The sequence below is a fragment of the Trichosurus vulpecula genome, chromosome 2, assembly GCF_011100635.1.
Source record: "Trichosurus vulpecula isolate mTriVul1 chromosome 2, mTriVul1.pri, whole genome shotgun sequence".
NCBI classification, from domain to species: Eukaryota; Metazoa; Chordata; class Mammalia; order Diprotodontia; family Phalangeridae; genus Trichosurus; species Trichosurus vulpecula.
In genome coordinates, this window is record NC_050574.1 from 184,015,239 (window position 1) to 184,031,028 (window position 15,790).

At 37.6% G+C, this 15,790-nt stretch overlaps 1 protein-coding gene and 1 pseudogene across 1 annotated transcript in view; one reads left to right on the top strand and one right to left on the bottom strand.

Annotated features, from left to right (window-relative positions):
• Positions 1-15,790, bottom strand: part of LOC118837892 (mitochondrial intermediate peptidase) — a 204,438-nt gene that overhangs the window by 175,535 nt on the left and 13,113 nt on the right. The window contains exons 4-5 of the mRNA XM_036745033.1: positions 12,856-12,942; positions 4,804-4,867 (exon numbers count right to left, since the gene is read on the bottom strand). Coding sequence (XP_036600928.1) covers positions 4,804-4,867; positions 12,856-12,942 — 151 coding nt within the window. The remainder of the gene's footprint in view (positions 1-4,803; positions 4,868-12,855; positions 12,943-15,790) is intronic.
• On the top strand, positions 5,316-6,373 carry LOC118837893 (annotated as a pseudogene).

Below are 15,790 nucleotides of genomic sequence, written 5' to 3' on the forward strand. Positions count from 1 at the left end.
AACTGTCCCTAGTAACACGCTAAGAGACAAGATACTAGGCTGGATGGATTTGCCCAGTATAGTATTTCTCAGATCATTTTTTAGTTCAAAAAGAAATTTTCAAATGTTTTAAGGAAAAATTATAGAAAATGCTGAGTGGTATAGAAAATAATGAATCTTTAAAAATGCATTTAAATGAAATCTTTCAAAAGCAATAAAGAGGAAAATGGTTGAAAAATTTCTTCTAATTTTCTCTACAGTTGATTTATTATTAGTTTGTATCTCAACGGAAAGTCAAAGTCTTCACGGAAAGAAACCTTGACTTTAAACCCTATCTTGCCACCCACCCTGATGCAGTGCCTATAACCTCCAGTATTTTCTAGCTCTAGAAACATAACCAAAATCAACACTGCCATTGCTACTGAAAAGAGAATCGTCGGAATCTATTCCCCTATGGATCTACTTCCTGAGACTTCCCAAATCAAAATACTGCTCCTTGCCCACCATTTTCCTGTCATCCCCCATTAGAATGCTAAACTCCTTGAGGACATTACCTATCTAACTTAGATACTTGTATTTCACAGTCAGTAAATAATCATTTATTAAGCATCCATTATGTGCCAGGAACTGTGTTAAGCTCTAGGATAAAAAAAAAAAAAAAAAAGACCAAAAAAAAAAATCCCTGCTCTCAAAAAGCTCACAATCTAATGTAAGGGAGGCAACATGAAAACATGCGTAAACAAGATATATAAAGGGTAATTTGGAGATAATCTCAGAGGGAAGGCACTAGCATTAAGGGGGATTGGAAAAGGCTTCTTGTGGAAGGGGATTTTAGCTAGGACTTGAATGAAGCCAGAGAAGCCAGAGACAAGAGATAAGGGAGAGAATTCCAGGCATACAGGACAGTCAGTGAAAATGCTCAAGAGTCTAGAGATGGAGTTTCTTGTGTGAGGAACAAGGGGGCCAGTGTCACTAAATCACAGCGTACATGGGAAGGAGTAAGGTGTAAGAAGCCTGGAAAGATAGAAGGGGCCCAGGTTATAAATGGCTTTGAATGCCAAACAGATGATTTTATATGTGATCCTAGAGGTAACAGGTAGCCACTGGAGTTTGCTGAATTGGGGGCAAAGGGAAGATAAGGGTGGTCTGATATAACCAGGCATATAATTTAGGGATAATTGAATGGGAGAATGGAATGGAATGAGACCTGTGGCAGGGAGAACAAATAAAAGGCAACTGCAATAATCCAAACATAAGGTGATAAGGTCCTGTATCAGGTTGGTGGCAGTGTCAGAGAAGAGAAGGATACATATATGAAAGATGCTATCAAGGTAAATAGATTGGTTATGGAGCAAGAGATGAGAAATGAAGAGAGGAGTCTAGGATGACCCAAGGTTGTAAGCCTGGGAGACAAGATGTAGGTTCCTTTGGTAGACTAGTTTGGAAGTGAGGAGAGTTTGGGGGGAAAGATGAATTCAGTTTTGGACATGCTGAATTGAAAAAGTTTGAAATGTCCGATAGACAACTGGATATATGAATCTGGATGTCAGGAAAGAGGTTAGGACTGAATAAATAGATCTAAGAAATCATCTACAGATGATATCTGAATTCGCAAAAGCTGATGAGATCACCAAGAGAAGGGAATCACTTGTGCATGTAAGATTTGCACTGTAAGAAGACAGGCCACCTCCTGTCTTCTCCCTGTGAGACAGGGGTGAAGGAAATAACAAGGCATGAAATCTGAGTGATGTGAGATGAGGAGGAGAAGAAAAGAGAGAGCTGTGATTGGCCTCAATTTTTTCAGTGAAATATGGGGCAAGGTTCTCAGCTGAGGTAGAGGAGGGAGAATTATTGGAGGATGGAGGGAGAAATGAAAAGGTTTGGAAAAGCCAATGTGTAATAAGTGGGATAATAAGTCAAGTAGGGAGGTGTAAAAGGATTGCCTTGCCGCAGTGAGGACCCAGTTGAGATTAAAATCCTTTTTTATTCATTCAATTTTTCATTAATCCATTTATCAAGCAACAATTCATATACTAGGTCCACACACATTAGTTGTGTGAACTTAAGCAAGTTACTTTACTTATTTAAAAATATGTTTCATTTTTAAAATTAGGTTAATAATATAAATACATTGCCTACTTCCCAGAGATGGTCTAAAGCTCCATTAGGATAATATATCTAAAAGCACTTTGTAAAATGTAAATGGCTGTAAAAATGAAAGCTATTTGCTAAGAAATCAGGCCATATTTCTCCTCGCAGAATAACAGGATTATAGGATAAGATATGCCATTAGATATGATCGGTGTATTGAGTTCTCTCTCTCTTACCTATATGCTTCTTCATTACAAGGGAGAGCTTTCTCAGGAAGTAGGATTTGGGGGAAGAAAGATATGGGGGTCAGCAATTTTATTAAGAAGAATAAAAAATATTGTAAAATGTAAATCAGATTGGTAGGTGCCTGGGGGCTATGACTATGCTTCAGACTTCTTTATATCACTATCACCTAACACAGTACCCTTGTACACACTAGGAACTTAGCTGTTTGTTGTTGAAGATGATAATAACAGCTGAAGAAGTATATCTTCTTAGTGTCCAGACAAAGGATACATAAATTGAAGGCTTCCTCAGAAATAATTTAGTAAAAAATGAACATTACGGATCAGCTGGGCTCCCTTCTAAATTTAATATAAGGAGTAGCAATAAAATTTAAGCTATTCCTAAAAGAACTAAAATCTATAGAGAATAAAACTGAAAAATGATCTTTAGTGTAAGCATGATCAATTTCATTCAAGATGAAATCTTGTAACATTCAAATTCCCTTGAATGGCATAAAACAAGTATCTATCTATCAACATGCCAAGATTATATTAAAAACATAAAAATGTACTTCTTCATTGGATATGCCACCTTCATATGAAAATGCATGGATAAGCATAACTTCTGCATTGATTCCACACTTTTCATACTTCTGCTTTTCCGTTTATACACTTTGTTTAAAATATGACACAACTAATCACCACCTAACAATTATCAATGAATATCAATAAGTAATACACAAAAATTAACATTTTTTCCTACAGTTCCAAAATTCCTCTTCTTTTTTAGCAGAAAAAAATGAAATGTGATTAAACCAAATCTGCAAACCAAATTTGCACCTTAAGTCATGGGGGATGACAAAAAAAATCAAAATTAGGAGTCAACCGTCATTCATTCTTTTCCTGATTCCATCGATGATATCCTAGGATGCTGGGCATATATAAACCACACCATGCCCTCAGTTTGTTGTAAAATAGAAAACGTTCTCTCCTTCCACAAATTTTCCTAGAACACAGTGTCTGGATCACTCCTTGGCCCCTTCGTGTTTATATGTTCTATCATACTTATGTGTACATGGGTACAGACTTAGCAATGGACTTTGTCGGTTATCCCAACTACCAACCTGAATTTTAAAAGGATCATTACTAATCAACAGGTGAATTTGGGGGTACAGTAATGTAGGAAGACCAATAACTGTCTTCAGCATTTCATTCTTGAGAGTTTCCCTTCTTTCCAGGCTGTCTTTCTCTATAGAATTTCAAGCAATGGGATCCTATTTATCCCTTTTCTAAAGGTTTTGAAACCTCCTCTCTTAAAATCTAGGGAACCCATCAGGCTACACCTAGCTTTCCTCACCTCTGTCATAAAATCCACAGTGAAGAAGACACCTCTTCCCAAGGTTCCCATTATTTCCGCCCCAGCAACTAGTTCCTCCTAGCCCTGAACAAAGTTCCCCTTGTGGTTTCTTCCACTTGTTCAAGAATGAAATAATCACACAGGCAAACCAAGAAATTGTTCCTTGCTCTACTATGGGCAGATGGTATTCCAGGAAATGTTTGGATAACTGAAATTCTACAGCATTTCTTTGTCCGACCTCTGTGCCGGATTTACCTTATCTATTTCATCTTCTTATCTAGATGATCTATAGTACAATGCCACAACAATTTTATGCTTTTGTATCTCCCTTTGAAGATATTCATAAAAATGCTTTCCTCTTCTGGTAACTAGATTTCACAGATGGGTGGATCTTCTTCATATGTAATGCTGCGATACTACAGTCTGTCCCTTCTCTTCACCTAATCTGTTTCTTCTTCCAAAGCCATATTCCAGTCATGTGTCCTTTCCCACCAAGTCTCAGAAATACTGAATGATGCCAAATTTGTTTCCTTGGATTAGGATCTTTAGTTAGACTCGCTACTGCTACTTCCCCTATTGTGTGTACTTATGTAACAACAAAGCCTTGGATTTTACTGCCTCCTTTCTAAGGAGAAGGGTCTTGTGAATACATGGGGATCTCTGCTACTAGTAGTCTTCTTATATTTTAGCTATCCTCGATGGTTTTTAGTAATAATAGACCCACATAAGTACTTTTTTCCTTGCCCCTTTCTTTCTACATTAAAACCATCTTGATTAGATTTTTTTTTAAGCTCCAGGTAAAAACATTCTTTACTCATTTTCCTTGGGTGCATTCCAACCTTAGCCAGGAGCTCATCACTTTTTATAGTTACTATCACTACCAACCACAAAAAACTGACTCATAAATGTTGATTTAATTCCCTTAATTCCTCAAAAGATGGCCTGTGGGACAGTTATTTAAATAAGACTTGTGTATGCATAATCCTACAGAAGAAGTTTTCATAGACTAAAGAATTAACTAGTACAAAAGGTATATTATGGCACAACACCATCTGAAATAAGAGAACTTTAAAGAATTTAATCCTGTAATAAACTAATTAATCTAAAGTGAAACAGGGTGGTAAATCAAAACAGAAAACACATGATATTTACCTTTTCTTCATCCAAATGGATTCCACTTATCTCAAAATCAAACATAAATAATTCTGCCACTTTCCTAAAAATAAAATTATTCTCATTACATGTAAGTAGTAATAAATACTTTATCATAATTCTTTTCCTCTGACAAAAAAAAATCTAGCTTTAATGTGCTTACCACCTGTGTGACCTGAGCAACTACTGTGCTAAGCCCCGAGGAAGATAAACAGATTAAATAAGATACTTCAAGGAACTTGTGAAGAAAGTTATTTCCAAAGAGTCTTCAGTGTCTACTTGACTAATCCAACCATTTCAGAGAAGAATATATTCTACATAAGTTATTTTAGAAAGGTGCAAAATACTTTCTTGCTGGCACATTTACGAGATGCTAAACTTTAGGGTAAAAAGTACAAAATTCGAGCTGTGAGCTCTTCCACCTAGCGTGCACTTGCCTCCCCCCTGCCTCCAGGTGTGGCACCACCTCCTCTCTCTCTTAAGGGTTTAAATTTGCCACTTCAAAGTTCGCCATGGGTGATGATATTGCTGCTCTCCTTGTTGACAATGGCTCTGGAATGTGCAAAGCTGGCTTTGTAGGAGACGATGCCCCTTGGGCTGTCTTCCCTTCCATTGCTGGGTGCCCCAGACATGAGGGTATGATGGTGGGTATGGGACAGAAAGACAGGTATGTAGGGGATGAGGCCCAGAGCAAGAGCGGTATTCTGACCCTGAAGTACCCCTCTGAACATGGTATTATCACCAACTGGGACGACATGGAGAAGATCTGGCATCATACTTTCTACAATGAGCTCCACGTGGCCCCTGAAGAGCACCCTGTGCTGTTCACAGAAGCCCCCCTGAACCCCAAAGCCAACAGAGAAAAGATGACTCAGATTATGTTTGAGACCTTCAACACCCCAGCCACGTATGTTGCTATCCAGGATGTGCTGTCCCTGTATGCCTCTGGTCGTACCACTGGTATTGTGATGGGCTCCTGCGATGGTGTGACCCACACTGTGCCCATCTATGAAGATTATTATGCCCTTCCCCATGCCATCCTCCATCTGGATCTGGCTGGCTGTGATCTGACAGACTACCTCATGAAGATCCTGACCGAGAGAGGGTACAGTTTCACTACCATAGCTGAGAGGGAAATTGTGTGTGACATCAAGGAGAAGCTGTGTTACGCTGCCCTGGACTTTGAGCAGGAGATGGCCACTGCTGGATCTAGCTCTTCTCTGGAAAAGAGCTATGAGTTCCCTGATGGTCAGGTTATCACCGTTGGCAACAAAAGGTTCCGATGCCCAGAAGCTCTCTTCCAACCATCTTTCTTAGGTATGGAATCCTGTGGAATCCACAAAACTACCTTCAACTCAATCATGAAGTGTGCAAAAGGATGCAAAAGAAGATTACAGCCCTAGCTCCCAGCACAATGAAAATCAAGATCATTGCACCATCTGAGCGCAAATACTCTATCTGGATTAGAGGCTCCATCCTGGCCTCTCTTTCCACCTTCCAGCAGATATGGATCAGCACGCAGGAGTATGATAAATCCGGGCCCTCCACTGTCTGCCGCAAATGCTTCTAAATGGACTGTTTGTGTTTTTTTAATTTTTTTTTTTTTGGTCAAAGGGTGCGACATGATAATTGCCCAAAAAAAGAGATGAGATTGGCATGCCTTTATTTGTTTTTTGCTTGGGGTTTTTTTTTTTTGGTTTTTTTTTTTTGGTGCTTGACTCAGGATTTAAAAACTGGAACGGTGAAGGTGATGAACGGTCTAAGTACGTTGGAGGCAAATATCCCCAAAGTTCTACAGTGCATCTTCAGGACTCTGATTGTACATTTTTTTAATAGTCATTCCAAATATTGTATAATGCATTGTTAAAAAGTTACAAGCCTCTGTGAAGGCTGTCCTCTCCTAGAGCAAAGGAGCTGTGTAACAAAAATCCAGATTGGGAGGGTGAGGGGGGGAAGGTACTAGTATTGCTCTACATGTAAATTATGTAATCCTTTAAAAAAAAACTTTTTGTATCTTCTGCCTTAATACTTGTTCCTTTTTTTTTAAATTATCAGCCATAATGAATGGCCCCCTAAATTCCCTCCCTGCCCCCAACAAAGATGTGAATGAAGACTTTACAATCTCCCTGCAAGTTTTTTGAGATTGGTGCCAGTACTTGGGGAAAGGGAGGAGCTTTACCTGTACACTGACTTAAGATCAGTTCAAATAAAAGTGCACAAATTAAAGAAAAAAAAAAGTACAAAACTCAATCAATCATCTGACCATTTTTGTCTTAAGGATAGTGCTAAAACACCTGGATGATTAATTGAGTTTCCACTTTTCACTCAGTTTTTAGCATCTTAAAAACCAAATAAACAAACATGTTGATAACTGATTTAGGTTTTTAATTCATAATAAAAGGCATTGTGGGGTAGTGAAAAGGGCACTGAACCTAAGCATGTGACCCCAGCAAGTCACATGGCCTCTGAGGCCACAAGGTCCTTGCTACAAAATAAGGAGGCTGGCCTACATGGTGTCTAAGATCCCTTCTAGTTCTATAGCTACAATCCTAGTTTATAAGCCTATAAATCTCAGAATACGTAAGGATATCCTCTCAAATTACTGATAGGGAGGTGGTGGTTATTGTTATTTGTTCTTCGTTCTCAAAAAGACCATGACATCAGGGAGATGATGCCATGACTTGCAAGTGAATTGGATTTAAGTCACCAGCCTCACTCTCTCCTCCAATGCCAACTGTATCCAGTGGCAAGATACAGATCAGGACAACTGGAGATGGCCCTCTGATAGGGAGGTAGGAGAGGGGAATATGCTGCAAGTAAATATGATAAGCTTCAATATAATTAAACACAGTCATGTCACTAGTCATATCACTCCTGCTCAAAAACTGTACTGCCCAGTGAATAAAGTTCAGACTCCTTTGCCTAGAATTCCAGGCCGTCAGTTACCTGGCAGCAAACTACACTGCACCTATTTAGCTACTGCCTCCTGTCATGAACTCTACACTCTAGACAATCTGAGGCAAAAGTATTCTACACTTTTTCATCTCCATGCCTTTGTTTCTGTGGTTTCCTGTGACTGGGATAGTGTCTTCCTCTGTCTCTTTGTGGGTTTAAAGGCTTGTCCAACCTTTAAAATCCACTGCTACTTCCTCCATTAAGGCTTTCCTGCTCCTCCTTGCCCTTTAGGTCCATCATTAACACCCTTTTCCCTCTCTTTTTCCCTTGGACTTTACATAGCATTTTGTTTTGTACCTTAATTATGTACTAAGCGTGTATTATAATTTTTAAAATAATAATCTATGTATGTGTCCTAGAGAGGCAGCAGATAAGAGAATCAGTCTCATAAGAACCACCTGTTACAAGTCCTACCTCTGACACACACAGGTTATGACACTGGGCAAATCACTTAACTAACCTCAATGCTCTAGGTCAGTGCTTCTCAAACTGTGGGTCGTGACCCCATGGGGTCACATAACTGAAAGAAGGGGGTTCACAAAAAATTTAGCAACAGCAAAAGATTTCTGAATGCACAACAACAACAAATTAATTCAAAATCAAACACACAATGAATCTGAGATGTTTCTGGCAGGGCTTGCCCATGTTGCATCACACAACTTCACTGTATCTTTGATTCTGAACACACAACACACGCACTTTGTACTGCACATGCCATCATACCACACAACACCAACAAACGCTGCCAGAAACACCTCAGCTCAGATTTGAGACTATTGTTTGTTATGAATTGCAGTGTTTTTACTGTACATACAAAATAGTTAAATGAATTTTGGCTTGGGATTAGGACGGAATTTCCAACAATTTCTGAAATGGCCCTAAATGTATTTCTGCTATTTTGTCCTATGTATTTATACAACACGGTGTTCTCAGCATTGACAATTATAAAATCAAAATATCCATCAACTCTAAAAAACAACGAAGATGCTGTATATCCTACAGTATCAAATAGTCCTCCAAGATGTAATTATGTAAAAATAAACATGCATATCCATCTCATTAGTATGCAAATTTGCTTTCATCTTTAATAAATGGGAAGATTATATGTACACCAAAGAATTGTTTTAAAATAAATTTCTTTATGATTTATTATCAGTGAATGTTTGATTTGTAGACCTATTTTATATACCTATCTACTTGGGGTCACAAAAATTTCTTGGGTGAAAAGGGGTCCTGAGTGGAAAAAGTTTAAGAAGCTCTGCTCTAGGCAACTCTCTAAGACAAGGAGTTGCAGAGATAAAGCATACCTTCATGATAGAGGAGGTTTCTTCATCATGGAGTCTTCTACACCATAAAACTCACATGTCTATTCCTGGTGTGTGGGTGTGTGTGTGATCCATATCTTAACCATAAGTTCTATAAGGGTAACAAGGACGAAGTCTTATCTAAAGATCACATCTCTGCCAGGGCCTAGCTCAACAGCTCTGCACACAGAAGCCAATAAGTGGGTAGTGAATTAACAAAAAAATAATTAATTAATAAAAAATTTAAAATCATGCTTTATACTTAAGCTTATTTATGTATCCACAAAGCTCACATCTCTGACAAACAAACTCCATCCAAAATTCTCTAATTAAAAACATAACACTGGTTTGTATTTGGGCAAAATTCCAGTTTCCACACATGAGATTTCCCATCTCTCTTCCAAATAGTAGCACCTACATGGAACATTAAATTCTATGAAGTTATGCTAGAAGCCCAGCTCCTTAACTAACGAAAGCTGTTTTTCTTTTATTCTTTGTGACTAAAAAGTTTCTCAGGAAGATATCTCTTTCTCTTGGCACATTTCAAAATATCAGGGGAATTCATGCTTACTGAACATCTGATGTGCTATTTTGGCTTTCCACAACTATTTAAAATGGAAACAAAAATATACTTCCTGTTGATCGCAACAAAAGCTTCCTAGTTGGTGAAGATCAAAGGTACTTTGAGTCCATCTAAAATGACCAAATCTAACAATACAAGAAAGGTGCTGTTTTTAGTGACACCAAAACCATTCTTAATTTACAAAAGTGAATTAATCAACAAAAGCATGTTATCAGAATTGTACAACATGATCTGAGCACCTCTACTTAATTAACTTTTACCTAAAGTAAAAACTTTCAATCATTTGATCCAACTGCCAAACTGCCTATGTCTCCCATATATTGCTCACCCTTCAAAGAGATTCAAACTTCGATTGCTTTATGAGACAAATTTTTTTTAAAAATTTAACAAGGGAATCTATGAAAATACATGTATTTCTTAATCAATGTTATTTCTTTGATTTTAGTTTAAGAATCATATGATAAAGATTAATGCTGGTTACAATTTGGTTAGCTGCTATAAACACTTAGAATGACACCATTAAAATGGCTGGTTTAATTTTAATTAGACCATTATTGTGGTATATGTATTTCACAGTAAAAAAAAAAAATAACAATAATATCCAGTAAAGGCAAATTATATCTAACCCTGTTTTGTAAACAGAAATTTACTTAGTGCTGGTAACAATAACTGATCACCAAAGTAGTGAAATTTTAGTTATATAATTTCTTGTTGCTCACTTGCTTCAGTTGTATCTGACTCTGCAACCCCATTTGAGGTTTTCTTGGCAAAGGAACTGGAGTAGTTTGCTGTTTCCTTCCCCAGCTCATTTTACTAATAAGGAAACTGAGGCAAATAGGGTTAAGTGCCTTGCCCAGAGTCACAGCGCTAGTAAGTATCTAAGGCTGGATTTGAATTCAAGTTTTTCTGACTCCAGGCCTGGTACTCTATCCCCTGGGCCACCTAGCTGCCCCCAGTTACATAATACTCAAGCCTAAAGTTATAATTGAACAATAAACTACTTCCCACACGTCACTGGTTTCTTCAGAATTCTAAGAGGAAAGCAGAAGGGAATTATTTATTCACTTACTCAATAGACATTTATTAAGCACCTAATACATAAAAGGCCTTCTGCTGAGTGCTTTGAGGGATAAATAATAACTAAAAATATGCCTTCAAAGAGCTTACGATTCATCACAATAGTAGAATTACTGTGATGAATCAAACATACATCTGTAGCTATAAAACGATTTCACCTAATTATATTATTAACATAATTTTTTGAATATTCCTTTGAATATATTCCTTTGAAAATACATTTCCTGTTATTGACTAATCAAAAACTGTTTATTAGTGGCAACCATAGGTTCACCCAAAATTATTTAAAATAGAATCCTAGTTATTCTATATAAGAGCCAAGAGCTTTAGGAAGAAAAAGCCCTTTCTACTTCCAAATGTCAAAGCTAGTCCAGCTATCTAATTAAACAACAGGGAATCTGTCCTAGCCTTCTTATGGAAATAGATGGATTTCGCTAATTGACTATGTAGTCCTATCTTTTGTTTCTTTTATTCAACTCAGCCTCCAAAAGAAGTAGGATGGCAGGAAGGGGAGAAGGGTAAAATAAGGAAGGTAGATGGAAGGAGTGAGGAATGAAGGAGGTAAATATTCACAAACTTAGAGCATATGAAATAACCTCCTACTACCTTCATTGAGAAGATGCATAGTAACTTCATGCAAAGTGAAATCACAGGCCTAGAGGGGACCTCAGAAATCATCTCACCCAACTCCATCACATAAATGAAGTCTAAGAATGTAAAGTTACTTATTCCAAACCACATAGATATGGTTAGGCAAGGACTAGAACCCAGGCATCATGGCTTCCAATTCACTGTGTTTTCCACTATATCACACAATAATAATTCACATTTATATGGGATTTTAAAGTTTCGAAGAACTTTTCTAACCACTATGAGGTAGACAGTATAAGTATTATCATCCCCCTTTACAAATAAGGAAACTGAGGCTTACCAGGGTTAAGTGATTTGCCCATGGCCACACACCTAGTAAGTTTTAGAGCCAGGATTTCAATCCATATCTCCTGACTCCAGTTTCAGCATTCTTGCCAGCTCCCTCGGCTCTACTTCTCCATGCCTGAAAACTCATGATCATTACCCAATCTCGCCTTCCATCCATATCTCAAAGGAAAAGTGTCCTAGTATTTCCTACAGATAACCTCTTCCCTGTACCCTTTATAGCATACACTACTACCTTCCTCTACATTCTGGCTCAACAATTTTTCTCTTTTCTTGTGCATCACTACTCTCTCCCCTTCCACTGGCTCTAAGCATGTTCAAGTCTCCTCAGTCACTCAAATCTTCTTCACTCACCAGCCTTCCTAGTCATTTTTCCACACAAAGCAGAAAAATATAATGGATAGAGTGGTGAACATAGAATCAGGAAGACCTGGTTTGAAATCCCACCAGAGTCTTAAGAGCCTTTCCTAAATAAGCAAATGATATGGTCAAAGGTGACCATGGACAAGATGCCTAACCCATCTGAACCTGTTTTTCAACTGAAAAATGGTATGTAGATTTAATTGAATCTTCTGTATCTACTTCATGAATTACTGTAAGGCTCAAATGAGATAATGTATATACTGCACTTGGCAAACTTTAGAGTGCTATATGATCAGTGATATTTCTCCTCTTCACCACCAAACTTTACCTCCACTTCCTCACTTCTCACTCACTCACTTCTTAACCCTGGTGATCCGACTTCCACTGCTACCACTAAGGTGAAGTTCATTTCCCAAAGGCAGTTAACTTTACACTATTTTATACAAAGCTAATGTGCTTTGGTTTACTAGACTTTTTCTAAAAGATTATTCAAGTATTATTTGTCTGCTACAATCCCGAAGAGAAAGAGAAGTAGATCTGTTCTGCTCAACCCTTCATCTTTTATCTTCCCAAGCACCAAGCCCAGTACATGCTTACTATGCACTGATATAATTCAGAAATTAAGTTGCCCAACTTCAAAATACTAAGATGATCGCAGCAAACCAAGTAATCTGCCATTGATCACTGGAGCTTGACCCTTCCCCCAATCCCTGGAAACTGATCTAATTGTTTACAGATGTGATAGTTGCTAATACCATCACTACAAATACCTCCCGCTTCCCCCAGAGATTCACAAACACAAAAAATGTCAAGCATAAGCTAACAAACAAGTACCTGGTTTCAGGATCAAGAGAAGCCACAAGTTTTTCATCTGATAATAATTTCTGCAAACTTCGATATAATTCCACATTTGTATTTAACCTAGAAAAATTATAGATGAAAAACAAATAGATTAGTATTATTTTAAATCTTAATTTATTATCATTCAAAGGATAAAGCTAAATTCTATAGTGTATGTGAATAAATCTCAAGGATTTTCTCATTTAGGCTATGAATGTTATAACCATGATAGACATCCCACAGCAATCAAGTCAAAGTTCAAAGTTAACAGCAAAGTAAGGATAAACAACCTTTCAAAACTGAGGCCTAAAGGTTTCAATTACTATTCTTTTCTACGGGGTAGAGAATAACTGTGTCTGTTCAATATCTTTATCAATGTCTTGGATTAATGTATAAATCATTTGCTCATCATACTTGCAGATGTCATGAACCAGGAGGGGAAAGTGAAAATGCTGCACAACAATAGGGATCTAGAAAGATTTTGGCACAGACTAGAATAGGTCAAATCAAATAAGAGAAAATAAAAGGAAAGAGGAACTAATGTAAAGTTCTTCACTGGGGTTCAAAAAATCAACTTCAAAAATATAGGATGGAGGAGAAAGTCTGGCTGGACAGAAGCTCGGATCTTGGAGTTTCAGTAGTCAACAGGCATCAACTATGTGAAATGACAGGCAAAAAAATTAATTGTATTATTGGCTCTTTTGAGAGCCATAGCATCTAGAATCAAAGAAGCAACTGTTCCATTGAGTTCTGTCTTGGCCTACTTCTGAGTATCATTCAGTTCTGGATACCACACTTTAGGAAAAACAGTGACAATTTTGAGCATCTCCAAAAGAAAATAAATGGTGTTTGGTTTGGTGAATGATTTGGTGAGTTGTTTTAAGGAATGTTTGGAATGGTGAAGGAACTAGAAGTTATGCCATTGAGCAGGAGTACCCAACAGCCTGCAAGCTAAGCATGGTTTTTAGATTTTAAAATACAAGTAAACTTTACTTTAAAGTGTAAAAACTGTTCTTGGGTTACAGGAGTACAAGAACAGATGGTACATGGTAATGGGACAAGTCACCATGCAGTTTGCCAACCCCGACTACAAGGAACTTACTGAAGGAACTGGCTATGTTTAGCCTGAAAGAGAGAGGATTGAGGGACGAGGCAGTGGGGGGCGGGGGGACTGGGGAACTATAGTTGTTTTCAAGTATTTCAAGGATTTTGCCACATATAATAATTAGATTTGTTCTGCTTAACTGAAGAGAACAGAACTAAGTGGTAAGATTCCTGGCAGGTCTCAGTTGGTAAGAATGGTAGTTTATTCCCTTTCACAAATCTGTGTCTTTGATTATTTTCTGCCTTCCAGGTTACCAGATTATTTCTATAATATGTAAGATAAAAGCCATTCTCAGGAGCAATTGCCACGAAGTCTACAGAGACACACATTTCATTCTACTGGCTACTACTATGGCATCATGAAGAGTTATGGGAAAAAAAAAAACCTATTAATAGTAGCTCACACTCATGTGTGTGCTTTATAGCAAAACAAAAAGGCCATCCTAAAAACTACTTTATAAAGTAGTGCACACATTACACTTTACCATTAAGGAACGAACTCCAGATCCAGAGTTAAGAGGTCGGAAACCTGGATTTGAGCTATAGCTCCAATAGTTAACTAGCTCAGAGTGACTTGCCCAAGGTCACAAAGCCAGTTAGCTGTACTATGACTCAAATCCAGGTTTCTGACGCCTTAACTCTGAGGTTCTTTCCACAGTATAGTAAGGATTCCCCTCAGTATTACCACTAACATCAGCAATTAAGATGCCTTCACTTGAGGCATCGTGTCAAAGGAACAAAAGTTACAGATTACAGATTTAGAGATGAAAGGGACCTAAAACTGCAGGTAGTAGTAGCCATCTAGTCCAACCTCACTGAGAAAAAATGAGGCCCAGAAAGTTGAGCAAATTAATGCCCAAGGTCACCCAGCTAGTAAGTAAAGGCAAATCTTTGACTTTTGCCTTAGGAGAAATTTAAATGGACAAATTTGTGATGATGTTTTAGTTGGAACTTAGCTAAGATCTCAATTTAAAAAAAATCCATACCTAAATTCATAGTTGTCATTAAGTCTAATTGAGGTCTTTTTTTCACTTGATGGAAAATATAATTTCTTTATGGCTTGTAGCACACATACATCATTGATTTTAAAATCCCTATGAAGCCAGTATGTTATACCACCTCTCCAATGAAACTAAGGGAAAGGCTAAGTCACAGTGCTAGATAAAAACTAAAATTTAAGCCCACCAAATGAAAATTTTTAAGCATTTAATTACTCAAGGTAATAGTAATGATAAAGAATAACAGATTCGCAAGTACTCAAAAGGAAAAATGGACCTTAAAATCCACTCTTACAGATACCTATACCCCTCCTATCCCAACTATACTCTACCCTCTCTGTCACATCTTAAGTGATTAAGATTTTAAAGCTGCTAGGAAAGGGTCATGCCTAAACACAGATCTGGTACTGTACCTAAAATGGTGGCATAAGAGTCCCAATATAGACTAAAAATATCCCATCATCCAAAAAAGCAGCCCCTAAAATTTTACCATATCCAAGAAGTTTTCCTTTCCTAATCTAGAGTGACATGCCCCAACCTCAAACTATAGTATTAATGACTGTTTTCAGGGTTAGCTATGGTATGGTATAAGGTAGACTGGAGGCAGAAGACCCAAATTTGAATTCCAATTCTGACTGTCACTATCTCATCTGTAAAATGGGAATAATCCCTATCCACACTACCCGAGTCATTATTACAAGCCTACGTACAAGTCACCTTCAGCTACTTCAACAGACCCATGATTTTATTAGTTCATTATATCCAGTGAAAAACTATTCATCTCCTTAGTTTTTTCATGGTTTCATTAGTTGACGTGGCCAAAAATT